At 54.7% G+C, this 27,277-nt stretch overlaps 2 protein-coding genes across 4 annotated transcripts in view; one reads left to right on the top strand and one right to left on the bottom strand.

Annotated features, from left to right (window-relative positions):
* Positions 1-17,700, top strand: part of NTN1 (netrin 1) — a 103,083-nt gene extending 85,383 nt beyond the window's left edge. Inside the window, exons 5-6 of one of the 2 annotated variants that reach the window (XM_027813330.2) lie at positions 7,798-7,872; positions 17,271-17,700. In XM_027813330.2, the coding sequence (XP_027669131.2) occupies positions 7,798-7,872; positions 17,271-17,599 (404 nt within the window). In that variant the 3' untranslated portion in view covers positions 17,600-17,700. The remainder of the gene's footprint in view (positions 1-7,797; positions 7,873-17,270) is intronic. The other variant, XM_055700628.1, reaches the window with a different exon arrangement.
* Positions 17,701-24,723: 7,023 nt separating this feature from the next.
* STX8 (syntaxin 8) overlaps positions 24,724-27,277 on the bottom strand; it is a 104,510-nt gene continuing 101,956 nt past the window's right edge. For both annotated transcript variants that reach the window (XR_008734334.1, XM_055723114.1), the window contains one exon: positions 24,724-25,778. Coding sequence is in view for 1 of the 2 variants with exons in the window: in XM_055723114.1 (XP_055579089.1) it covers positions 25,711-25,778 (68 nt within the window). In the remaining variant the exon portion in view is untranslated. The remainder of the gene's footprint in view (positions 25,779-27,277) is intronic.

The following is a 27,277-nucleotide window of genomic DNA, read 5'->3' as shown; positions in this document are numbered from 1 at the left end:
TGCCAGGTGGGGGGAAGAAGAGCCAATTTAGTCATAACAGAGTCCCCTGCTCTGTTCAACAGCCAGACCGGGGAAGGGGGCTGCGGAGGGTGCAGCAGAGCCCAGGAGAAGTGGTGTCACTGCTAAAGTGAATAACCTGCAAGGGATTCGCTGCCTAAAGTTTGCTTTTATATTAAAGAAGCCTGTTCTGAGAAAAAGACTCCCTCTGGAGTCCAGCCCAAATTAAATTATAGCATTGATCCCTCTTGTTCAACACGCGCTCTGCAAGCCAGATACTGTAGGCTCTGCCGCTCATCCCACAGGGAGAAGCCCATCCATGCTCCCAGTGCAGGGAGAGGGCTACTCCAGAGCATCCCTCCCTCAGGATATGTGGTCAGCAAAGGCCAAAATCTAGAAGCTCGGAGCAAGTGTGTTTGGCCAGCAGAGCTGGCACTCTCCGAAATGACTCTAACAGTCGTTCGCTGAGACTGACGGAGGAGATGTTAAAATAATTCTTTGGGATGGAAGGAAGGGGCAGCTTCAGTGCTGTGGGGAGTAGAACAGGATTTCATGGTCATCTGGGGAAATGTCCCGAAGTCCAAGAGCCAAGGACATCCCTGCCATAACTGCCGCGGGCCAACCCCAGCACAAGGTCATCATCTCCTGTCCTCGTGCTGGGCAGCGGTGGATTGCACTTTACCCCGTGTCACCTGGGAGCATGGCTCCCAGCTGCCTTTGGGACTTTTGAGAAGGCTTACGAAAATGTTTTTGTGCCCAGTTTGGGCACATCCAGCACCTGGCTGAGCCTGTGTTTAACCACAGAGCAGAGACATGATGTTTCTGCCCCTGCCTTCCCCATCGCTGGCTCCCCACACACACCCCTTCCATCTCATGCGCTTTTCCTCCATGCTTCCAACCACAGGCTGAAGATGTCAGGCTGCTGCCTGTAAAGGGGTTGGAAATTTATTTCCACAGTCTGAACAGTTTGCAGGAGCGCTCAGTCCCACGGGCATGGGGCAGCATGAAGCTCTGCAGACGCGTGGAGTTGCAGGCTGCTGTACACATTGCCCTGTGCATCCCACAGGACTAAAGGCTGTAGTGGTTCTTTGGAGGGCCTGGAAGAGTTTTGTGGTTGTTGGATGGGCTCAGGGAACATCTTGATGCAGACAGCACCCACCTCAGGGCTTTGGTTGAGCACACTGGTGGCTCAGCTGTGAGGTCTGGGGATGGACCACAGTTGAGAGCTGGGATTCCCCAACTCCCAGTGAAGGGAGAGTTCACTTGGGTCCATCTTCTGCATCACTGTGATACCAGAGCTCACAAAAATGCAGTAGTGAGACGTTCACCTTCCTCCCGGTGGGCACTCATGGATTTTGCAGCACTGAGCCCCCCCTGCAACTTCAGGAGCTGTTAGAAAGCCAGAAGCAGTAGCAATGCAGGAGCTGGAGCATGGGTTTGGAGCTGCCTGCAGAGAGCTTTGGCTGTTCTGTGCCACAGCCAGCATTTCCAAGCACAGATTCACCCAGAGCTGGGGGGGACCTGGGTGCTGCCGCATTCCCCCACAGTCACCACTGCTCACTCCCACAGCCCCATCGCAGGGGGCAGCTCACACCCCAGCTCCATTCAGGGATGCTGCAGCCTGCGAGCAGCTCCAGATGGGCAATTTTTGACCAATAATGCTGGGGAGGAAGAGAAAAAAGGAAAGAAGGTGAAAGCTGTTCATCACCATGGTCTCCTTGCATTAAAGCAAATCAAAACAGCCCCACTGGTCTGAACCAGCCAGCTCTGGGGGTATCTGGGACCCCAAGCAGACCCCCATTTCCATTTTCTCAGTCCTGCTCTCTCCAGTGATGGACTCTTGGATTTAAGATTTGACATTTGGACCTGCGCCTTCATTTTGGAGCTCGGTCTCGTTGCACATCCCACCCAGTGCAAGCAGAAGGTGGGGACACCCAGGCCCCCACCCACAGAGCCCCAGCAAGCAGCGCAGCCCCTCAGGAGCATGCAGAGGGAGTGCAGGCAGGCGCCCTTCACCCCCGGAATGCTGAGGCCAAACCAGCAAGGCTGGGGTCTCCCCTTCTAAGCCACAACACCTCCACTTTGGATCTCAGCCCGCAAAGGTATTTAGGGCCCTACCTGGGGGAAATCAATAAGAATTTAGCTGCATAAATTGGGATTAGAAATCTGAATCCCCTTGGGGATCTAAGCCTTATATCTGTGTTTCGAGTTAGGTACCCAGGCCAAGAAATGTGGCTTTAATCGTTCTATCATGTCAGAATCAAGGGGCCTTTAATTTCCGTTACCGACATGTGGCTTTCGCAGAGGCTTAAAGCTCATTTCGGAACTGCAAGCGCAGCAAGACGCGGTCTCGTGCAGCGTCTTCTTGGGAATGGTGCTCAGTGCCCTGAGCCTTGGCTGCCAGCACCTCATCCTGCCCAGCCCCAAAGGCATGAGTGCTCTGGCAGGAGTGGGGTGCATTAACAAAGCACGGGGTGACCAGAACCCCAGCTTCCCACAGTTTCCACTCTCATGTTAGCAGCACCAGCCTGGATCAAACAACCCCCCAAAATGAAGACGTTAAAAAAAAAATTTAAAAAAATTAAAAATGCAACTTTTGCGAGAAAAAAAAATATTAAGCAAAACAAAGAAGGTGTTTAGCTGTGAAAACTCTTTGCTCAGCCAGAGACTTAGTTATATCAAGGGGATGGGCTGAGCTGCAAAGCTGCTGAATGCTATGCTGACACATTTTACTAAGCTGCTACAGACACGAAACAGCCGCCCGCCACCTGCTCTCAGCCCTCTGTGAACAAGTAGCGCCAACCGCCTCTTCCCAGATCTCCTCCTGCTCTGTTTGTCCGGGAAATGCAGAAAGTTTGTGCTTTCCCGCGGGGAAGCGGCCAGTTGCTCCTCACCTGGGGCACAGGGCAGGGAGGTGGAGGATGCCCCCGCGGTGGGGCATGGTGCATTAGGATGCAGTGATGAAAAAACAAGCTCTAGAGTCTGGTTGTGCTTTGGGTTTGCATCTCTGAAACGGGGATTTGCACTGAAATATTTGTGCAGCTGAGCAAACTTGGGGAGGAAAGTGCTGGGAGCAGGGGAGGAGGGTGTTTGGCTATCACCACTCAATTTCTCCCACACCATGGTGCCGTAGCCAGGGGTGTTCCAGTCCTTCCCGGGGGGATGGCCAGGCCAAGTGCAGGCTAGGAGGGACTCAGAGAGCTTTCAGGGTCCGTTGAGGGCAGGCTGAGAGGGTAGATTGCCTGGAAGGAGGAGCAGGGCAGGACAGCACCAGCATGAGGACCAACCCTTGCTCTGCACCTCATGTGCACGGGAAACCTCTGTACAACGCGACAGGCAGAGAGCTGGGGCTGATCCCATCCAGCAGCCCTGCAGGGCAGAGCTGCGTGGTGTGCACCCCATAATGCCCATAGGGCCTGGGTGGACAGGACCGGGGCACTTACCATCCCATGCTTCAGATACAAGGTTGCTCCCCATCGAAAAGGGGGCTTCAGTTCTTCAGGCAGCCTCCTTTTATTCTCAGCCTGGCCTTGGTCAGGCTCCAGCATCACCTTCCAAGGGCAGGTTACCCCAGGCTGGCCCTCTGCAACCCCACGGAGAGGGGCGAGAGGGACCTGCAGTTCAAGGAGCCTCCCTTGCACCGGGGCAGGCAACACATGGCTCGGGACTCTGTAGGTTTGTAACAGAAGACTTTGGGGAGAAATTCTGCAAGTCTCTTACGGCATGTGTATCTCCTGCACACATGCACGAGTCACTGCAGCAGCGTTGAGAGCCCTCCGGGCTCCAGATCGATCCTCTCCTCCCATTTCGACCTGCTGCCCCTTCCTCCCACCCCTTCCCCAGCCTTTGAGCTTGGCTTTGCTGTCACCTTCCATCAGGAGACCTGCAGCTCAGCAAACTGCTGAAACGTCACTTGGTGGACGAGCAGGATCTTCCCTAGGCACTAGGCAGCAGGGAAATAATATCCTGTGGTATCCCCTCTGTGCACTTCCCCTAAGCAAGCAGTGATCTTGCGGCATCACCCCACACATGTAGCATTGCTCACCAGCAAGCACAAGCTCTAATCCTTTGCTCTGAGAAATTTCATTTGCTCTCCCAAAGAGGCCCCGGAGGACCTCCAAGTCACCCAGGAGGCAGGAGAGCTCTCCACATAGGAGACAAAGGAAATGAGCCAGGGCAAATCCCCCACCCCTGGCAGCCCTGGCATCGGGTGATTTACACTGATCTACACCAGCTGGCTCTGGCCACATCAAGTTCAATTTAAACCAGCTGAGGGTCTGGCACAGCCTGTGGGGTTGGGAGAAAAAGAAAGAGAAAGGGAAGGCAGCACAAGGGTCGTGTTAGCAAAAGCAGGGTCAGAGCAGGGCTGTGGCTGGGTGCCTTGAGCAGCAAACCTGGTTCCAGGTCCGCACCCTGGGGGCAAGTGGAGGCTGTAGGGATGCAGGGTGCTGACCTGCAGGGCTTGTGGGAGGCAGCTGGGTGGTAGCACATCAACCCGCAGCCTCCCTGGCTGGGAAGTGATGCTGGGATGGGCTTCCAGCAGGTCTGTGATCGCAGGCAGAGTGGAAATATCATGGCAGTAGTGTAAGGGTTGGGAAGCTCAGATGTGGTTAGGGATGCTTCTGTGGGGAGAGGCTGCTGAAGAGACTTGGGGTTGTTTTTGTGAAGCGCTCTGGACTGAAGCCCAGAGCAATGGTTTCTACCTGGTTGCAGTTTCTTGAGGCTGGATCCCAGAAGCGGTGCTGCGGGGCTGGAAGGAGGAGCTGCTCTCAGTGGGCTCTGCCAGCCTGGCCGGTGGAGACCCCTTTGCAGATCCCATGGTCAAGCAAGCCATGGGGCACGTGGGTGGCAGCTGCTGCCCACCCCTGCCCATCACTAGTGCTCAGAGCCAGCTGCTCACCAGCATCTGTTTGCCTGGCTTGTTAGATTTGGCCAGGAGAGGAGAGATCTGCAGCCAGAGCTCCCCGGTGTTGTCCCTGCTCAGCTGCTTGCTCCCTGCCTGCCCTTGCATCAGCTTCTTCTGCAGGTCAGCACCACATAGGGACTCAGATGTAACAATGCTGAACACCTACAGAGCTCCGGGATTTTGGGGCCAGAGGAGAGCCATCGTCACGTTTATCATAACTGCTTTGGTGTCCTGAAAACATCAGCAGTCTGTGGATGAGCAGAATTGTACCAGCTGCCCAGCGAAGCTGCCCCATGGCCTGTCTTTTGTCAGTCCCCTGCTCTACCAAGCAGGTGAGGGGAAGCGCCCCAGGCTCTTACGTTGCTGCATGCTCCTTTATTTCCCTTTATAGACTTTTCCTTCAGTGTTTATGGCCAGGAACCTCTTACCATCGAGTTGTACCACGAATATTTCTGTTCCCTGGGCTTGGTGATGCCAGGCAGCCACATCCCTCTGCATGGTGGCATCCTGCTGGGTGAGGCTTTTCTAGCAACTCTCCATCATCTGAACTACAGTTTTTATGGAATATTTACTCTTTCCTCAGTGCGTTTCATGTTTTACTTGATGTCTGGGATCATATTAGATGAGAAAAGCAAAAGGGAGGCCTCAGCTCAGCTCCTTGTTTTCTAAGGGCTTCGGCTAGGTTGTAGCTGGGACTCTTGGAGGAGGAAGGTGCCCCACTTCATATCACAGCTCTCACTTTTGGCCCTGGGTAGGTCATACTGAAAGAGCATGAAGCCACGTGTTACTGTGGGTGCTCCCCTCAGGAACGGGAGCAGCAAGCAGCAATAGGACAGGAGGATGGTGCTGAGGTGAGGTGACTCTGCTGGTGACATTGAGAGGCTGGGGCATGGATGGATCAGAGGCATTGGTACTGAGGTGGTACCTGACAATCGTGAGATGTGTGTGTGTTCAGGTCTGTGGGTTTTCTTCTCTTGCTGGTTCTCCCAGTCAAGCTGAAAAAGAAGCTGCTGCTTGGCTCAGGCTGGGTTTGGTTCTGCTGCCAGTGGGGAGGGTGGGATTTGGGGTCCATGAGACCTCCTGGAGCATCTCCTCTCCGCCTAGAGAAGCTCCTCATGTTTCTGAACCTGCCTCCCACTCCAGAGACACCTCCTGTACTGAGGCTGGTGAGCAGAGCACCCAGCACACCGCATCTGCGGACCTCAGTGTCTGCCTTACCTGTGCTGTCTCTGAGCATCCACCGCTGGAGACCACCTTCTCCAGGGTGTCCCTGTCCCAAAGCTGGCTTCATAGTGCAGCCCCTGTGTGTGCAGCAGGACTGCAAACAGAGCTATCACCGCAAAATGCTGCAGCTGCTGTAGCTGTGAAGCCACTTCCCAGCTCTGTGCCTCAGTTTCCCCTCCCAGGCTGCTTAGTGTCTGCTTCTCTAGGAAAGCACTGCTGCTTCCAAGGGCTCTTGCAGTGCGTAAGAAATGGGGCCTCAAGCCCTGCCGAGGCTGCAGCACAGCCGTGCTAAGGGGGGACACAGAGGGTGATGCCGCACAGCCTCTCCCCCAGGGTTTCATGTCATGGTCCCCTGAAGAGTGTGGGGTGTTGCATGGGCACGTGTGTCTCCAGTCTGGCACTGCCAGTGTGGCCTGGCGCAGGATATGGGCACCCTGTGTGTGCTGGCCATGGGGTACCAGCAGCATCCCCCACCTTCCCAGCATCCCGCCCTGCTTGCAGAGCCCTGGGCCCTGCTGTGGCGTTTCAGCAGGTTTTCATACCTGGTCTCCAGTGGTGGCTGTGGAGGACCAGTGGGCAGCTGGGAGAGGTGGAAATGTCCAAGGACTGTCACTGTAGCAAGGTCTCCCGCTGCAGCAGGATGTGTCCCATTTTCCCCCAAGTACAGGGTTTCCATGGTGCTGGGGGCCTCTCTCTAGCACCCATGGGTACTGAGACATGGGATGTGCACGGACAGCACATCCAGGAGCCAGCACTGATCCTGGGAGCTGGCACATGGTGGCACATCACCCAGCCAGCCACAGTGCCACCAGGCTGTTCCCAGCAGTGGCTGGAGGCACCAACAGCGTGATGCCATCTGACCGCGTGATGCCATCCAGCCGCATCCCACACTGGAGCAGGTCCCCGGGGAGCAGCAGCTACCGGAGCAGGGCTCAGCATCCCCGCAGCCAGCTGGGGCCATGGCCGGGCTCCAGCCCCACCAGCCCTGGCCGTGCTGCCAGGCTGCCATGCCAGCACCCCCGCCTGCCCACCGCGCCGGCTGCCGCGCCGCCCCAGCGAAGCCAGCGTGTCCCAGCAGTGGGGGCCCATTAGAAATGAAATGTTCCTACTGGGGTATTTTATTTGCACACTTCAGTAGAGTGGACACCAAAAGGCTTTGCTAATGCTTCATGGGCTGCTAATTTCCTCTCTGACCTGCATTGTCGGAGGGTGACCCCAGCCCAAATCTCTCGGCAATGAATGCCAAAGGCTGACACCGGCCCGGGTTAGGGGTGACAATGGGGCCTCTGTGGGCTCCGGGCAGGCTCCAGTTGGGAGCTGGAGAACAGGGGGAATTTGTGTGGCTCTCAAAAGCTCTGGGTGGCACAATAAGGGAGGCCCCCGGGGTCTCCCAGGAAGACAGAGGCGGCCCAGGGAAGCCGGGCAGGGGGAGGCGGGCGGGAGGATGGTTTCCTTTGTGAAAAGCTTTCTTTAGAAAGGAAGGTTTTTCTGAATGCCCCCTTAGACGACCCAATCGGGGCCTGGCAGATGGATATCACAGGCACGCTGCTTATTCATGGCAGGCTGCAGCTTTGAGCCGCGCCCCCCCCTCCTCCCCCCAGCCTTTTATTCATTTTAAGGCTAATTTGTTTTGTTAATGTTTTCTTGCCCTCCCCCTCTCTCCTGTGCAGATTGTGACTCATACTGCAAAGCCTCCAAGGGGAAACTGAAGATCAACATGAAGAAGTACTGTAAGAAAGACTATGGTGAGTCGCCTCTCTCCGCCACTTCCCAGGGATGAGTGGTTGCAAGGAGATGGAGAGGGGGAGCATCTCCCTCCCGGGATGTCCCCAAGCCCACCTGGCCCAGGGGCAGGTTGCTGGCTGGGTCCCAGCCACAGCTGGGGCCAGGCTGTCCGTGCTGGGGGTGTGCAGTTTGGAGTATGGGGTTTGCTGGGTTTGGAGAGGAAGCCCTGGCTAGCGATGCTTGGCGGAGAAGCAATGTGATGTGTTACTTGGAAAATATGCATTCCTCTGCAGATGCTGAGAAAACCCCCAAATCAGGGTCTGTAGCGTCCTCATCCCAGTGTCTGTAGTGTCCTCATCCCACAGCATCTTCTGGGTTACAGTGACACTGTGTCCTGTCTCTTCTTACTGTGCTGTTCCATGCAGCAGCTTTTGAGAACCGTGCTTTGCTGTGGTGATGAGCAGCGGGCGGTTCCCCATCACATGGATCCATCTCCCCCATAAATCTCAGGCAAATTCAGAGGGTGACACAGCCCTCGGACAAGCCAGGGAGGCTGCGAGATCCCCATCCTTGCTCAAGGTCCTGAGCATCCTGCCACAGCTCTGGCTTGGAACGGGCACATCCCCACCTTTCTGCTCCTGGGGTTATTTTTGATGCAGGTCCATTTCCAATGTGGTCACCAGCAGGTCCATGCAGGAGATGTCCAGGGTGACCTTGGGAGGGGATTTCCTTCAGGCCACACCAAGAAACCCCTTGAAGCCCTCCCTGGGGCTCAGCAGCCCCTCTCCAACCCGGCTCTGCCATCGAGCTGCTCCGGCATGGGCAGGTGGGAGGAATGGCTCCACTTTGGTCCTCCCTGCCCAAAAGATCACCCTCCTTCACCAGCCACGCCAATACTGCCGGGATGAGCCAAGTGTCAGGAATGGGACTGACCTGGAAAAATCAGGTAGAGCTGGTTAAATAGAGATGCTCTGCGCCAGGGGATGTTTAGAAATGCTGCTAAACATACACGGGGGCTGGCAACTATCTCACCCCCCCTCAGACACGGCAGCTGAGGGGAGCAAAGTGTCTGCAGGAGGAACCAAACTGGAGCCTTCAGGTTTGGTGTGGGGCTGGGGAGCGGGCTGGGTACGGGTGAGCCTGGCTTTGACCTGAGCCTTCAAAGGTGTGAACAGCCAGGGAAGTACAGGGTGCTGTGCGACATGGTTTAGCATCTGCCAGGGCTGCAGCTGCCTCGGTGTCTGCCAGCCCTTCCCCTCCACAGTAGAGGAATGCATTATACATACATGCATATGCATGTGTATATATGTTTCTCTCTGTGTGTGTATATATTTTCACCAAACTAGCAAGGAAAAAACTCCCATCCCATCTGCATCAAAACATTCAGGAGTGGAGATACCTTCTCTCTCCTTCAAGCGTGCTCACAGCAGCTTCTCAGCATGTCTGGGAAGTGTTTGCAAGAGCAGAACGAATTCCCATTTAACAGCCCATCCCTGGACAAGGCGCTTCCCTGCAGGACCGGACGAGGGATGCTCAGTGCTGGCTTTGTGCTCTGGCACCTCCCTGTGAGCTCAGGGGAAGCAAAAGGGCTTGAAGGCCAATGTTTTATTTGCATTCCATTTATTCTTCCACTACCCAAGTGGCAAAATGGTTGTGGAGAGCATCCCTTGGCAAGGATGAGCTACCAGGGCTAGGATGTGCTTGTGGTCCCCCTCCAGCAAGGCTGCACCGAGGTCCGGCCATGCTCGTAGTTGCTGCTGAAGGTTCATCAGATGTTAGAAAGGTCCAAAGAATGCCTTTTCCCTGAGAGAAAAAGGTTTAATTGCACATGAGAAAGTCACTGCTAGAACATGAGGTTACTAAAGATGGGAGCAGGGCTGAGCACCAGACTAGTAAAGCTGTGGGGTTCCTCGTGGGTGGATTCTCTGCTGGCTAATAAGGTACAAATGCGTTTCCTTCACATGGTGCATGCATCCCTTCATTTTCCCACCTGGCTTCTCCAGCATCTCCTAAGGGCTGAGCTCACACTGGAGCGTTTGCTCTCTGAAGAGGGGAGAAAGCAGACACTTGATTGCAGGAAACTTGGACCTGTCACGATCCAAATTGGCCCCGGGGGTTCAGAGGATGGTAGGGAGGAAAAAAAGGCTCGTGCATCCCCCTCGAAGCACGTTTCCAGCCGAGCAGCGCTACCTTTCCCTGTGGCTCTTGGGTTGACAGTTGCAACACTTTGGTGGCAGCAGTGTTTGGGCTCTGCTCGAGGGGCAGCCCCGCTGTGGTTTTGCTCCATGGCTTGTCTGATCTCGCTGGGGACAGATATTTCCTGGGGATTCAAGTGAAAACTCACACTTGGTTTTGTTTGAGGCTGTAATGTGGGCTCACAGGCTTCAAGAGGTCCTGGGGAGATGAGAGCAGCTCAAGAACCAGCTCGGGCAGGAGATACCCCCGGAGCAATGAATAGGGGTGCTGGGAAGAGCTTGTCTTTTATAACGCAGCATCACTTCTGCAAACGCACAAGTGAGCCAAAGCCGTTTGCTGGGGCTGCTTCAGTGCAAGTGGGTGCAGGCTGTCCCCGTGTGGGAACCAGGGTGCTCCCACCCGAGCCCTCCTGGCCCTGGGGGTCCCCAGCCAGCCCCACTGCCCCAGCCAGCCCCATGGCAAATGTGCTTTATCAAGGGCAAAGCAGCCTGGCAAGGGAGCAGGGCAAGCAGTGCTGCAGCACCCCCGGCCACGCTGGGCTGCAGGGCCAGGGAGGGAAGAAAGGGTTGAAAAGGTGCAGGGAGGGATAATAAAGACTTTGGGACTGACACCCCAGCAGGAAGCCAATTAGGAGGCTCTTTTCCTCACCGTTATGCTGGCATCGCTGGGCTGAATGTCCTAAAAGGCCCTAATTAGCTTGAACAGAGTTACTTCTCCCGCAGGCTCAATCGGGAAGCTATCATCCGCCCCTGCTTCTCAATGGGGCTTTTTAGCTCCCCGTTTCATTCACCAATTCAAAGGGGATATTTTCCCTTATTTATTTTTCTTATCTGTTTGTTTTTGTTGGGTTTGTGGGTTTTTTTTATTTCTTTTTATTTTAAATTGGGCTCTTACCCGCGAGATGGGTTTTGGTGCAAATATTTGGAGTGAAACAGGGCACGGGGAGGGCAGGCTGGGAGATTTCGGTGGGGGCAGGCAAGAACAGCAGCTTTTGCTTTTTCTGGGTTTATTTTGGCTGCCTGATGGAACACTGGGGTTGCTCAGGTCCCAGGAAACCAGGGGTAGAGAAGGGGGTTTACTTGGGTTTGGGGCACTTAAAATTAGCCTGGAGAAGAAGGGGGGGTCCCTGCTGAGCCCAGCTGAGGATGGAGATTCCCCCATGGCCCCAGAGGAGAGGGGATTATTTTATTAGGGCAGGTGATGCTGGTCCAGGTGATGCAGGAGCATCTCTTGTTTGCTTGCGTGCTGCTGTTCCAGCCCGATCTTTGGGCTTTTCCCACTGTCTGTGTGGGGTGGTTCATCCCAGCAGGATGGGCAGCTGCAGGGAAGGAACAACCGAGCTCTTTAATCTCAGTTTTCCCTGAGTGAGCTCCCCGCATTGCAGTGGGGCCCAATCCTGCACAGATGGTGCTGGAGTGTCTTGCTGGGTACCAGTACCATGGTCCCAGCCATTGCCCCTGTGCCTTCCCTGCGTCCCTTGCGCAGCATCGGGGTGGAGATGGGGGCGAGGAGCAGGATCTTCATCTGAAAGGTGAGATCATCTGCTCACTTTGCCCTTTCTTGGGGAAAAAAAAAAAAAATTAAAAAAATCCTTCCTTTCGTGGAGACTTCACTTAGTCACCCCCTTTGTCGAGAGGAGCTTGGCAGGGGCTGGTGGAAAAAAGCAAAATGTGTTTTCAAAAGGCAGCTTGAAAAGAGAGAGGGGGGAGAAAAAACCCTGAATCCACAGAAAAACCCAAGGCCAGAGGGGAAACACCATCCCCGGCTCACAGCCCCTTCCACTGCCCTGGAAGGTAGGGAAATCCTGTTCCCGGAGCGGGGAAGCGCTGAGCAATCCCTCCCCGTAACCGCGTCCCGAGGGAGCGACTGGGCAGCGCTGGATCCCCCGGCATTACGGGGGGGGGGGACGACTCTGCCTGGCCAGGGTGCACCCAGGCCAGCAGGGATTAGGGGTCATAAATCTCCAATATTAAATCGGTAGGAAATTGGCAACCGGAGGCAGGCAAAGCCACGGCCAAATAAATTAAAACCAAAAAAAAAAAAAAGGGGGGGGGGGGGGCAACCCTGTTTTAACCCTTTCCTCCAGCAAGGAGCCAGCCCTTTCCATTCCCAAACCCAAATGGTGTTGGGGTCACCTTCTGCTGCTGGTTGGAGTACAATCCACAGGGGCTCTGCTCTGCTTGTGCAGAAAGAAGGGACTGGAGCCTTTGGAAAGCTGCATCCACAGCCGCTGTCCCAAGCACCAGTTTCCATCTGTCCCTGTTAAAGACCCTCTTGTCTCTCCTGGCAAACTACTTGCACCACTGCCAGCCCCGTGATCCCATGGGATCTTTCCCCGGGGCCAGCACAGCGATGTTCTCCATCGCTGGAAGCTCAGCTCCACAAAGCTCCAGCTCCCACGGTCAGGTTAGCATATGGGATGTGTAGGTTTGTCTGTGTAGCCCAGTCCTAGGTCAGCTTTGGCAGGGGAAGCCTTGAAATCAGGAGATTTATCACAAAACCCAAAAGTAAATACAAAACAACAAAAAAAAGGCCCACTTTTTTTTTTCCAGCCTCACTCTTTTCATGGAAATCTCATGATTTTTGGGCCCCTGACTCATGGTCTCTGAATGCTGTGAGGCGCTGCTTTTATTTAAGCCTTTACACAGCCGCCCTCAAGCATGTTGTTTCAAGGGTTTGGGGTTGGTTTTTGTTTTTATTAACATCCCGTCATCCACCCCTCGGCTTTCATCTGCAACATCAAGCCTTCAGGTCTATCTTGTGGCTGGAGGCTCCCAGCCAAGCCTCAAGGATCTGGGCAGCTCCAGGGCCCCAGAGCTGAGTGCTGGAGGTAGCACTGCTCAGCACCCTGCACCAGGGGATGCAGGGGGGACCAAGGACCCCCATCCCCTCCCACAGCCAGGGGACCACTCGGCCACCTTTTTCTCGGAGAGAAGCATAATGTGGTAAGACACCTGGGCTGGGGTGACTTATAAGGCACCATCTAGGTGGGCTTTGTGGATCAACAGCTTTGGTGTCAGGTGGGATGTGGTTAAAGGGGCAGACCCCTGCGCTCACCGGGTCTGAGCATCTTCCCCTCGCTCCTCAGCGCCTGTCCCCCCACTCTCCGTGCCTCTTTGGTTGACCTGGAGCTCCCTTGGGGCTGATGGAGAGCAGAGCAGGCACAGAGTAGTGAACCTGGAGAAAAATCCTGAGGGCTATGAGGGGCGCAGCTGGGTGCGGATTACCCGCAGGGCTGGGCTGCCCACCCTTGGCAAAGCACAGGGCAAAGCAGGAACAAGCCACAGGCAGCCCCAGGGCACCACCAGGCTCAGGACCTGGCCCAGAGCCCATCCTCGCTGGAAATCAGTGTCACCAGCCTTGGCTGAAGCAGCAGCACCTTCACAGCTGCAGCTCATGTGGTTTTGTTCTCCCCCTCTGGCTCACCATCCACTTCTGGGGGACCGCAGCAAGGGATGCATCACCCCCTATTACACCCTCCCCACAGACACTTCCAGGGATGCTTTTCCAGTGACAGGGACTGTCCTCAGTGCAGCTCAGCCTCGGTACAGGGGTTCAGTGGGTGCATCAGCAAAGTGAGAGCAGTTCACCATGGCACAGGTAAAGCCAAGCTTTGCCCTAGGAGATGGCAGCTGAATGACACCACCAAGCACCAAAGCCGCCTTTGGAGTGGTGGGGCACAGCTGAGCCCCTCCTGAAATCATGAAGGAACTGAAACTTTCATGAAAAATGAGTGCCTAAATCCCCAGGGATTCACCCAGGGGAGCCAACTTAGGTGCTTCCAAAAATTCCTCCTGCGCCTCTCTGCTTCTCTGCACATCTCACGTTCCTCAGGGGGTGCTGAAGACCCCACCACACATCACCACCAAAATGCCCAGACAAGTCAGCGCTAAACTTGGGCTCTGAAACCAGGCTCAGGGGAAACCACATGTCCTGGATGCAAAGTTATGGGCAGAAAACTTGCTGTCAGCAGAGGCAGCTGTGGCCGTGCCAGCCAAGCCTTCACTGAAGCTTTCACTCCTTCCACTTCATTAATAAAAGGGGAAAAAAATAAGAGACGGGGGCCCTGACATCAAAAAAATACAGACTGTGTATTTTCAAGCAGAGTTTCCTGTAACCACCTCTCTCCGGTTCCTTTTCATTCATTTTCTCCATTTTGTCAGTGTGGATCCAGGCAGGTCAAAGGGTTAAGCTTTTTTGGAAAGATTTGTTTCCAAAAAATAAAAATTGGCTAATCTTCACATTTTGTTACCTTCACACCAGACTGGGAAATACACGGTCAGAGCTTAGGGTTGTTTTTTTTCTTTCTTTCTTTTTTTTATTTTATTTTTTTTTAATGAAAGCATCTGGCATCCATGACATGCTCTAAAAAAAACCCCCAAAAAACCAACCAAACCCCATATATTTTGTAATGTGCTAAAAAGCCTTGCTGGGCTGCAGAGCCCAGCTTCCTTCCATAGCCTGAAATCAGTTTGCACGTTGCGGTTTTAAAGAGAGGGTGATGCTCCTCCACTGCTAATCCAGGGGGGTAAAACTGGGTTGTTAAAAGGCAAATGAGAGTTGTGCCTGGTTTTTTTTTTTTTTTGAGGGTTCTTCCCCCCCGTTAATCTATACAGGCCAGACTGGACCTGCTGGAGGCTGGCCAGATGGCTGAGCCAGGCAGGTGGATGGGCAGGGGTTTGTAGCTCACAGGGCATGGAGGGGAAGGGGAAAAAAATGGGAAAAACTCAAAGATTTGGTCAAAAAGCACTTCATGGTTGGACTGCACCAGCCTGCACGGAGCCACCGGCCCTCGCCTGCTCTCCCGGCCAGGGCTGGCATCCTCACCCAGGTGTTTCCTTCTGTCTCTGCTGGTGGGTACTCCTCATCCCAGTCAGCAAAGAAACCCAGGAGGGCTGGGTGGTCACTTCCTGGTGAAGATATTTTCCTGGAAGCTGAGTTTTAGCGAGGAGGAATGTGTTCAGCCTCCCTGGAGGACGTGATTTTGTCTGACTGCTGCTCCCGTCCTCTTCTGCTGTCCCTGCACCGTGGTGGACCGCTGCTGGGAAGAAGCTCACCAGCACTGCAGGAGCTGCCTCCAGGCTTATATCTCCTCCTCCTCCTCGCCCTGCTGTGGGGCCAAACGCTCCCTTTCCCACATGGGTCTTCATCCTTCCCTTTGGCTTGAACCCGAGTCAGATGTCACCTGGAAGGGCATGGCAGCGCCTGCTGGAAGGATGGCCAGGAGGCACGGGTGAATGTGCTCCGGCATGGGCAGGGTGCCCAAGGAAGCAGTCTCCTGCAGGAGGAAAGGGAGGAGGAGGGGAAGGGCTGGAAGGGTTTATCGTTGCCTGCTCAGGCCCACCTGGGCTGCAGCCCAGGGCCGCCCCACAGGATAAAACGGTGGTGGCTCCGGGGGGCTTCTGAAACCAGGCACGAGCAGAGCCCGAGCCTTGAGCACGCTGGTGCCCACCACCGTCCCACCTCTCAGCATCTTTGCGGACAATCTTGCAGATACTCTTCCCACCCAGATCACAATGACAAGCCACCTCTTCACTCTGGCCCTCCGTGACCACGGGCCATCGCTCCTGCACGGATGCTGGTGGGTGCAGGGATGACGTAACGTACAAACCGTGCTTCAGGAAAGAGCCAGGGCCGGAGTGGCAGAGCGCTGACTCCACCAGGTTTCCTCAGTCCGTATGACTACAGGTGGGCTGGCTACGCAACATCAGCCACAGGCTTGGAAAACATCATCATCTTGCTTATGGATCACGGCTGTCCTCCATCTCAGTCTTGCTTTAGGAGCTTGTTACCTGCCAGGACACCTGGCTTGCCCGGCTGCTGCATGCCAAGGTGCCCCCTTGGAGCCCGATGTTGCTGTTCAGTATTTACAGAGTGAGTCTGCCAGACCCAGAAGTCAGGTCGGACGCTGCCGCTGACCTCTCCTTACAGAGCCCTGCCCTCAGTCCTCCACCTGTGCTTTTCACCAGGAGCAACCGATGAACGACCTTAACTCAGGAACATCTAGAAACACGTGAACAGCCATGCTCCCTGCTTCCAGATCCATCCATAGGTCTGAACCCCTGCACTGTCCTGCCCCCAGGCCGGGCGCTCACGGAGAGCTCTCTCCTTGCACCGGCCCCAGGCAGATGTGCTGGAGGCCCTGACAGGGCTTTCCTACCTCCAGATGCCAAGTGCTTGGAGATGTGGGCTGATAGCAGTGTTTTCCTCCAGATTTTACCTCATTTTCTCTTAAAACCTGGGGCTACCTTACAGTCCTTGTGCAGATGCACCATCCAGCAAGGAAGGGAGAGGGATGCCCCGTGCAGAAACCCATCCTCTGGCTGAAGCGTGTGCTGCTCTCTGGACACGTTGGTCAGGAGGAAAGCTCATCCCTGGTCCTATGGTGCAGCCTGGAGTTTTGGCACTGCCCACGGGGACAGGCACCTCCCTGCCCTGCCTGCTGCAACGCACCCCTGGTGCACAGAGCCCCTGCCCCACACTCGGGCCACCACCCGGGGCTGGAGGCACAAGCTGGCCCTGGGCTTGTTCATTTTGTCTGTGCTTGCTGCTTCAAGGGAAAAGGCAGGTCCAGCGCACACGAATCCACCTGATTTTTAAAGGTTCTTTCAATCATTCTGAGTTCACCAGTGCTGGGGCAGATGCCGCTGCACCAGCGGTCCTGTGGAACTGCTCCGCCCGTGCTTGCTTCATAACCATGTCCTGGAGATGATGGTCTTCCCTAGGACCCAGACAGGAGATCAAGGCAACCTGTTCTCCATCACTGCTCTGGGCAGCCCTGTGTCATTTCCAGGGCTCCTAGCAGGAGGAGTCCCATGGTTCCTGGCCCACAGCTGCTCCCAGCCTCCCCCCGGCCTGGGGGTCCTGCAGTCCCCGTGGTCCTTGGGTGAGCCATGCCCACGCTCACTGGGGACCTACAGGGCCACCTCTGTGGCAGCAGAGCTGGAGATCATCTCCCATGCCTGTGGTGGTCTCAGTACCTTTGCTAACATCCTCTGCCACCAGCACTGGCTACTCCAGCTGGTGACAGATGGCCTGGGGACAGAGGTGGTTCTTGTGCCACCACCCGTTTGGTTGCTGTCCCCCAGCCTGGGCTCAGGAGACAAAATCCCTTTTCCTCACACAGCCTGTTAGGTGAGACTTGAAATTCATTTTGTTCTCGCCAGCTCAGATTGTAACATCTTTTCCTCTCTTGCCTCATGTTTTTGGTTTTTTTTTCCAGCTGTCCAGATCCACATCCTGAAAGCGGAAAAAAATGCCGACTGGTGGAAGTTCACGGTCAACATCATCTCCGTCTACAAACAAGGGAGCAACCGGATACGGCGCGGAGACCAGACCCTGTGGATCCACTCCAAGGACATAGCGTGCAAGTGCCCCAAAATCAAGCCCATGAAGAAGTATTTGCTGCTGGGCAACAACGAGGACTCTCCTGACCAGAGCGGCATCATTGCAGACAAAACCAGCCTGGTGATACAGTGGCGGGATACGTGGGCTCGGCGGCTCAGGAAGTTCCAGCAGCGGGAGAAGAAGGGGAAGTGTAAGAAAGCCTAAAGGAGGAGAAGGCAATGGAGCACGCGAGAGGGAGAGACTGACTGTGCATGCTGCTTTGTGTAGAGCTGGGGCGGGCAGGGACCAGCGATGGGGACAGCGGGAGGAAAGTCGCGCTGTCGGGGCGGGCTGGGGGGGCGGGAGGGATGGCAATCATGGATGTGGGGCTGGCAGGTTTCACCTCGTGTTCTGGGAGAAAACAAAACAAAACACAACAACAAAACAAAAAAATTTGCACACGTGGATATAAAACAAGGAGCGTGGGTGCGGGTGCGTGGCACCCAGGCTCCCCCGCAAGCTTCTTTCTGCCCCATTGGCTGAAGAAATCAGAGACCCCAAACTGCCTTCCAGCTGCCAACATCTGCTGCTTCCAAAGCACGGCATGGGAACATCAAACCTGTCAGAAACTAATCAACTGCGATGCTGGAAATTAATTCCCCATCCCCAAAAATACGATTCTCAGCTTAGGTTGAACAAGTCAGTTATGGTAAAGGAAACTAAACCGAGACTTATCGCCGGGGACAGATCCGAGCACTGACTACACAGGTCATCTGAAGACTCTTGGGTATCCAATAGCCATAAGGATCATCCACTGTACGGTACCAAGGAGTGGCCGAGGTCTCCAGCCGTGACAATGCTCTGATCCCAGGTTAGGCACAAGCCGAGACCATGTTGGTGGGCGACTTCCACATGGGCACAACTCGGGGGGACTCCTTGCTCTGTCCCCCACACCCCGAGGAGTGCTGACCCCACCACACCGAAGGAGCGTGAGCCCGTGGGACACCCTGGCCCCCTCCCAGCCACCGATACACAGTCAAGGAGTTAATAACCGGAATCTCCAAGGAAACACCCAGACTTTGAAAAAAAAAAAAAAAGTTGGCATCCAGTTCCCATAGGTGCCCTGGAAGATCTTGCCTGTTGCAGTCCCTGAATCTCCACTGCAGCCCCCGCTGAGCCCTTCTTCATGGGCTTGGTCCTCCCTGCTGCTGCCAGCAGACTGATGAACCTTCAGATGACAGAAAATCCGTGCAGATGACACCAAGGTCCTGCCTGGCCGCTGGCTTTGCTCCCAAACTCAGCCAACTCTCCCAAACCCACACCAGCTCTGCCCACGCTCCCTCTGGAGCCGCAGCTCCCCAGCATCCCTGCACAGGGCGGCCAGCCCCTCGGGAGAGAAAGGAGGGGGGGTGGCGAGTGCCAAGGGACCGTCCCCGTGGGCAGCGGGGCCAGCGCAGAGCTCTGAGGTTTGGCCAAGTTACAGCCAACACAGGGCAGAGACCTGCCCAGGGGAAGGGGAGTCAGCCAGGGGCTGGATGAGCGAGATGTGACCCACCTGGAGCTCCCCAGATTGCTCTCCTGCTTCTGCTGGGGGTGAAAACCAGCAAATCTAAATTTCCCCCTCTCTCATCGCTAATGCACTCGGCAAGGCGGCAGCTGCCTCTCCGCCTTCCCGCACCCCACGCCCCAGCCCGAGGGCTGGAGCATCTTTCCCTGGGGCACCCTACGGGCAGGACTGGCTGTTGAGCTGTTTGTCACCCAGACATCGTGTCCCCTTGCCAGGCTGCTCCCCCGCCACAGCGGCCCATGAGAAATGGGGATATCTGAGCTCAGCGGATCAACAGCGACAGGCAACAGCGGGGTGGGACAGCAGGGAGGGCAGGACGGGTACCTGGAGGAGAAGCAAACATTAGTCGCTACGAAAAGGAAAACCTCCCTGATATTTTTCCTTTTAGGAAACTTGGAAACATCTATTTTATGACATTTTCCAGTGGTTTTGCCTTGTTTTATAGCAATTGACAATATTTATATAATGACATAAACCACCATAAAGCGAGGCAGCCATGTAAATAGGTGTAAAGTGGAGGGCTCCCAGGGAAGCACCCGCCAGCGCCGGGCTGCTGGAGACACCACCCGGAGGGAGCAAGCGCTGCTGAGCCTCCCCTGGCAATCTCGAGCCCCCTCCAAAATTACTTTGGGTATTAGGAGACAAATCCCACCCTGGCCATCAAGCAACCCTCGCAACCCCCCCGAGCCCATGTTTTCTCCCCTTACCCGGAGCAGACTTGGTTTTCCTTACTTCAGAGCTCAAGGAGAGCCAACAGTTTTGCAGTCAAGGAAACCCAAGCCACCAGGCTTTGAAGGATAAATTCTGACCTCAAGCACCTAAATGGAGGCTTAAAGCCCCGGAGCGGGGCTGGGGTGTTCTCCCGCAGCTGATGCCAGCAGCACCCTGCGCCGGCTGGAGCAGCTCGGGCTCGCTCAGCCCCCGGGATGCCCTTGAACCTGGGAGACCTTGAACGGCCCGAAAGCGGCACGTCCAGCCCAAAGCCAGCTCCCTGCCTGCAGAGCAGGAACGTGAGGCCAAGGAACGTGGGGGCTTGGGAGCTGCCCACCGAGCACATCCAGACACGAAACGCTCACTCACATTTTCCAGCCTTGCCAAGCGCAGCCACCTTCCCCCACGCAGCCTTGACATCCCCCCAAACCCACCCAGGGGCGAGCCCCAGCCCCTTCCCCAATCCCAGCAGTCCAGGAGGCTGCGGAAGACAGACCACCCACTCCACCCCACAGCCGGACCCCTCCAGGCACCGCCAGCACCGGGGAAATCAGAAGGAAATGGAGTTTGCACAAGACGTGAAACAACTCGGAGCCCACTGCAGCCAGAGCGACCCGCAGAAGCGCGGCCCCCCCCTCCCCGTCCAACCCGGACCCCTTGATCCCTGTTGGAGATTTGCGCTTTCCAACCAGACCAGAGAAGCCCCTTCACTCCATCCACAGTCTACCAGTGCCCCTCGCACGCTCCCAGTAACCTTGACCTGCAGGAGCTGCTGGCGTCACTGGTATGGCCCTCCCCCCTAGGGAAGGCAGAGCATCCCCGTTTTTGGGGTGTCTGGGGATGCAGCTCTTCCCTGTAGCCCCCCTGCTCCAGGACATCCCACCTCTGGCTGGTCACCCGAAGGGGGACAAGCTGTCACCCCTAAACATCCCCTGTACCAGGCTGGGGTGCAGCCCTGCGGGGGTACAGGCACCCCCCAATCGCGCTGGGGCAGGACCGAGGTCCGGGGGGGTGGGGGTGGCCAGGGAAGGGGCTGCGGTGCCTTCAGCGCGGCTTCGGAGAGCAGCTGAAATGCCAAAACAATCATCACTCCACGGTAGCACCCGACAAAAGTTGTTCCGTCTCGTTTCTGTTCGTTTCGTCGTGTCCGTGCCCTCTCCCTGCACACCCGCCTCCTCTCCCCTCACAAAAACCTGTGTTCGTTTTGGGGTTGGTTTCGGGTTTTTTTGTTGGGTTTTTTTTTTTTTTTGGATTATTTCTGTTAATATCTTGAACTGTAAATGTTGTTTAGTTATGACCATTGCATACTGCTTTGGGCGATGTTTCTTTACAATGCATACTAATATATTATGGTTATTATATATGAATATATTTAATGACACGTGAAAAAGTTGTGGATTTTCTTATTGTTTTTCCAAGTTGTTTCTTTTATTTTTTTCCTTTCTTTCTCCCCCCCTCCCCTGTTTGTTTTGTTAGATTGGCTGTAATTGAACCCGAAGGAGCTTGTAACTGTTCAGCACCCACTCGTTAGAACTAAAGTCAGAAACCAGTTGAATAAACTCTTGTAAACTGTAAAAATCTCCAAGGATCTCTGCTTCCTCCCACCTCGCGGGCCGGTGAGCCTGAGGGACAGGGACCTGGGCAGGGAGGCAATGGTGTCCCTCGGCAGGGTCCAAGGTGGGGCACGGCTATTTTTGACCATCGGTCCCAGCCGCGCATCCCACCAGCATCCTCCCAGCCACGCTGCCCGCCACCAGCCACACGCCCTTGGGGACAGCGGGGTCCTGGTGGGTGGGATGGGGGCCCCCACCAGTGACCTCTGGGCTCCGGGCAATTGCTGTGAGCTCTGGACCGAGGCACATCCCGCCAGGCTCCCCATCCTAGCTCTGCTGCTGGAGGAGCCTGTGCCCTGCAGTGGGACAGAGCCAGGGCACGCCGAAACCCGTGGGACCCCTCACAGAGGGGGCAGGCGGGTGCAGGGACGGGCGACAGCCAGAGCCCGGGGTCAGGGGAGCTGCCAGCCCCACTCCGGACCCATTTTCTGCCCCCATCCATGGGCTCCTTGCCAGCGCCATCCCTTTCTGCCCATCCACTGGGATGGGTCTGGGCTCCATCACCCATCTCCCCCACGGCACCAGCGGTGCCGGGTGCTCCCGAGGCAGCTGGCACCCGAGAGCAGGCAAGGGCTGGTGGTACGGACATGGAAAATGCTGGAGGTGGGGAGAACTGAGGCAGCAAAACACTTCCAGAGAGAAAAATACAGGCAAAAGGTCCTGCAAACTGCTGAGGGGTCAGCCTGCCTGACCCATGCCCTTAGCGTCGCTGGTAATTTATGAATTCAAAAACATCTCAGAGGTCAGAAATCTCAGATCTTTATGGCAGAGACAAATGGGTCACAAGTGCCACCACCTCTGCTCCAGGGCTGTCACCTGCGGCTCCACAGAGAAGCAAATGGCTTTCCCAGATTGCTTTGGCTCCCCATCCTCCTGGCGGCTGGTTGTCCAAAGAAGACACGGTGGCTCTGGAAAAAGGGGAAAGAGTCTATTCCCACCGAGGGCCAGACCTGGAGTGTTTGCTCCCAGCCTGGTCCCACCAGGCAGCGTGGGAGAGCGCTGAGCTCAGCACCGGGCTCACCCCCAACCCAGGGGGCGTGAAAACGCCCAGCAGCCTTTCAAGATCATCTTTGTCCTCAGGTAGGAGCCAGGAACTTCTTACCGATGGCACTTGGACATGTACATGCCTCTTAACATGCACCAGACCTCCCCCCAGCACTTTTATTTTTAATAAAGTAACAACTGGCAGCAGCCGAACTCCTGAGCATGTCCTTGGAGAGAGCAAGGAGGGCGATGCAAGGGAAAGCGAAGCCTGGGATGTCTCCCTGGCCACATTCCAGTGGGACGGGGAAGACCTTTGCTTTGAGAAGCCACCACAGGCAGATGACTCCAGCAGCCCCATGGCACAGATTCAACGGGGAGACTTGAGCATCCTTTGTCCCCTGCCTGGAGCATCCTTTGTCCCGTGCCTGGAAATCACAGCAGCCGGCAGCACGGAGACCCCGGAGAGCTGGGCTCTCCAGCCCCGCTTGCTCAGAGCCAAAACCCAGCGGCGCTCGTATTTTAACCTTCCTTTTTCTTTGGTGGGGCAGGGAGACTGAAAAGCTTTCCACAACACAGCAGAACGCTGCCAAATTCACTTCTTTTTAATAAAACTCCTCACCCACACAGCACATTAAATGTTACCTAAAGGGCAAGTCTGAGAACCCTTTGTCAGACATTTCAGCAGAGCAAAGCCTCGTGGTTCTACCTTTCCCAGGCGCTAACAGAAAAAATGTGTTTGAGGACCCAACAGGTCAGAAAACATCTTTTTAAAGCCTCTATCTGAACAAAGTCACTCTGTCACGTTGATCGGGATGAATTACACATCCACCCTGCGCATCCTGGGAATTCAAACAACATCTTAATTCCCTCTGTAAATGACAATTTTAATTAGAAACCAAAGTCCGTAGTCTCACCTCAATAAACCACGTGTTACTTTCCTGCTGTCACCGAAGATCCATTCCGTTGCGTGAAATCCCGCACAACTCCAGGAGCATTTCCCTCCACAGGACTGCAGGAACGCACAAGTTTGGAACACGTCTCCAGAGCCGCCCATTATTTGTTTCCAGCTGGAGCTGCCTTGCTTAAAGCTCCATTTCTAATCTGACATCAAGCAATAAATTAATCAAAAAACTGTTGTGTCCTCTTGAAAACCACAAGACCCTATCTTCCCCCCCCTCCTTTGAAGGTTGCAATATCACAGAATCATAGAATGGTTTGGGTTGGAAGGGACCTCAAAGCTCATCTAGTTCCAACCCCCTGCCATGGGCAGGGACACCTTCCAGTAGCCCAGGCTGCTCCAAGCCCTGTCCAACCTTGGACACTGCCAGGGATGGGGCATCAAGATAAAGCATCTCCCCGTGGTAAGGCAAGCAAGCAAGCAGGCACAACCTGGATTGGACTAAGACTTCAGGGATTTTCTCCAGCAAAGCACATGGAGATGTGTGCAAGACTCTGCTCCACCCTGGCCATTGGCATTGTTTTGCATCCTTCACCAGCAGAACATGGCATCCAGCTACCCCCCCAAAGCCCAAGCCTCGATTTCCCACCTTTGGTAAACACCAGATGAGGATGCCAAAGCCAGCAAAGCACAGTCCACCTTGCCCCAAGATTTTGTATCCCTCCAGAGGGATCTCCTCCAGCTCCAACCTCTGGCACCGAGCATCAGAAGATGGGCTGGGCACCAGCAGAGAGCCCTGTTTGAAGCCCACTGCCCACACCACCAGGCACAGCTGTATCTACCGGGGTTTTTCTCCACCAAGGTCCTCTCTCCACCTACCTTGTGCCCTTCCCAGGAGCGCAGAGACAGGGCAATGCTGCTCTTCTGCTCCAGCGTATGGCTCCCACCCAGTAATGACAGGTTTGCATTCAGTGGGTTACTCAACAGCTCCCCGTCTCTGCTTCCTATAAAACCCCATCTTCTCCTACACAGGCAGCTCTGTCGTTCCCACCTCAGATCTTGGAGCAACTGGGTCAAAGTCTCTGCTCCAGCCCACACCTGCATGCTGCAAGAAGAGCAATTCGCACTCCGATCTGCAGATCACCAAGCACTTAACGAAGGGGCCAGTGCCCAAGTCCCAGCTGACAGAGAGGGAAACTGAGCCCAGGGCAGCAAAACGGCTTTTGTGCTGCTCAAGAGGGGATACAGCACCAGGACACCCTCGTTTCCCACCTCCCTGACCAGTGCCAGCCGTGCCACTACCTCAGCTGTGCAGGTGGAAGGTGGGGAGAGGGAAACGAGTGCCAAGAGCCAGTTGAGAGCTGTGAAAGGAGATACTCCACCACCCCAGGTGAGGACCAGCCCAGGGCTGGCAAGGCTTACGGATCCGCCAGGAAACGTATGTCATGATACACATGAAGTCTGACGAGAACTGTTTCTTTCCTTCTTCAAATCAGCTCTTAGGAAATGGAAATGCTGGAGAAGTTGTTCATGCATCACAGAAGATGGTAGGAAACAATACAAACCCAAGCAGATATATTGTATATAAATGGATCAGCTTTTATTCAATATTTATTGCTTGCTCTATCAATTCTGAAATCAAACTGGCACGTGTAACAAAATAATGATTTTCTTGGCCAGAAGCAAACATTCAATACTTCTTTTTCCTTAGTTTTTACATAGGTAATCCTTCCTCTCAGTTTTAACAGCGTGTGAAAAGTTATAAAAGAAAAGAGGCAGACCTCAGTCACCGAGCTGAGTACGTTAATGCCAGCGCATCTCCTGCGGTCAGCCTGGCAGAGCACGGCAGAGCACGCGGAGAGCACGCCTTCCTCATGAGCACATGTTGGGCAAGGCTTTCCACTCCTACACACCTGGTTTGAGACCCGCTGCTGTTTACATTTCTATCTGTGGAGATCAACACCGGTAACTCCCCTCCAGGGGCTGAGGACTGACTCACTCGCCAGCGTTTCTGTGCAGCTCGTGGGGGTCCTGCGCCTCGCCACAGGGCTCCGCATGCTCTCGCCTCCCACCCTGCAAGAGTCCAGGTGCAGTCATTCCCCAACACATCTATTCCTTGAAAAATGCAAGCATTTTCTATTCCGAAGGTATCAGAAAGCAGAGGAATGCCGCCACCGTACGCCCAGAGCCCACCTTTATTTTCATCGATGAAAGCCCTCGGGATGAGCGGCCGCGCAGCAGAGGCGGCAGCGGGCCGGGCAGGCACCAGCGCGAGCTCAGACGCAGATGCACGGAGAAGTGCATCTATTGTGCCGCCAGCTGCAGCCTCGCCAGTGCCAAACGAAGGTGGGAAAAGAGTCCTTTTCAAGTTCAAACCCTCCAAATCACGCAGTGCTCTTCAGCTGGGCGCCGAAGGAAGAACGGATGTCTGTCGGACACAGCTTCATTCTGATACTGTGGAGTTTATTTAAAACACAGAAGGTCTTTGCACAAAATTGGTCTCTTCTCTGGAGTCCTCCGCGCTCAGCTGTTGAGCAGCAGCTCCGACGGCCCCGTATCTGCATTACTGCGTCGGCCAGACAGCGACCACGGCAATCGCAATCAGCAGCAGCACAATCACCACCAGCATTCCTGGAAAGGATGAAACAACGTCAAGGTTGCTGCCTTCATCTTTTACAATTGCTTTTTTGCAATTAAACTCTTCCTCTGAGTCCTGCTCCTCCTCCCAGCTGAGACTGATTTCCCCCCCTGCTCACCCAGTGCAAACCCCTCACCAGATCCCTGCATGTCCGTGACCTGAACAGACGCATGGACTCAACCCCCATGTTCGTAGGGTAGTTCTTTCTCTTCCCGACCCTTCAAAATTATTATTTTTTTTAACAGTGCCTGCAGGGTATCTTCCTACTTAAACATCTGCCTTGCAAAGATTAAGGGATATGCTTAACTGACGGCAAGGCCAGTTAAGCTTTTCTAGAATCCCACACCATCCCGCTGGGGCAAAAGATTATTCAGGAGGAAATCCAAATTGCATCAGAAAATTGTTTCCAATACAAACTACTCCTGCTTTCAGACAAAACTATTTGCAGAGCAAAAGCAGGGCTTTCAGGTAGACACCCGACCTGGGAAAAGGGAGATCAGCCAGCATTAAAAACAGGCCCACAGCGCTCTGCCCATCTGTGCTGCTCACGGCTGGCGGGTGCCCCGTCCCACCCCAAACCCTCACCCACTGCTATGCAGAAGTCAACAACTAACATGATCTTACAAAACTTCACCGCTATTTTTTAGTTTGGGCACACCGTGGTGCTCTGAAGAAGGACGGTGTGAAAAAAATGTAAGTTACGGATTGTTTTGAAGGCTGATCCAGAAAACTAGCAAAGCAGACCTTCTCCCCCTCGACTGAACAATAGCAACAAGATGACACAGCTGTCAGGCGCTTGATAGAAGAAGCTAATTCTCCTTCATTCCCCCTTTCTTAGGGGAAACCCTCCCCTTTCTCTCCCCTTTCTTAGAGGAGAGGAAGAAATGTTTTGCTGAAAATGGACTGGATCCCTGTGGTCTACCCCATCACCTCCCTAAGCAGCCCCAACGCATGAACTCCCCGCACAGCCGGCAGCACCACTGCACGCTTTGGGCACCAGCATCACGAACACAGGCATCCCCTGGGGTTACACGATCTTTTAATTAGGAGGCTTTTGTTTTCATTTAGTATCTGCTCCGTGCTGTCCCCCTGTCCGAGCTGTGGGAGTATGTTAGTGCTCCAAGTGCGGAAAAAATGTCCCTTCATTTGGTCCGCTCACAGATGACTATTACTCAACCACTTACAATATTTACAAGTCCAGCTCATGGCAATTAAAAAAGGATGTATTAAAATAAGCTCCTCTTTCCAAGCTGGAAAAGGATATTAGACATCGCTTTTTGTAAATAGTGTCATGTTTTCTGTGTAGAAACTGTTTCTCTGCCAGGGGTCCAGGATTTTTTTTCCAGGGAAATAAGAGTTGCCACCAACAGTACTTTTTTTTCTTCTATGCTCGGTTGAAACCATTTGTTATCTGAAGGGAGCCTGAGCAGCGTTTTGCTGCACTGGCTCAAGCAGGTCTCGCATGTCAAACCTTCTCCTTGCAGAAACAGCT

The sequence above is a fragment of the Falco cherrug genome, chromosome 1 (assembly GCF_023634085.1).
Source record: "Falco cherrug isolate bFalChe1 chromosome 1, bFalChe1.pri, whole genome shotgun sequence".
Classification (NCBI taxonomy): domain Eukaryota; kingdom Metazoa; phylum Chordata; class Aves; order Falconiformes; family Falconidae; genus Falco; species Falco cherrug.
This window is presented reverse-complemented; position numbering and strand designations above follow the sequence as displayed.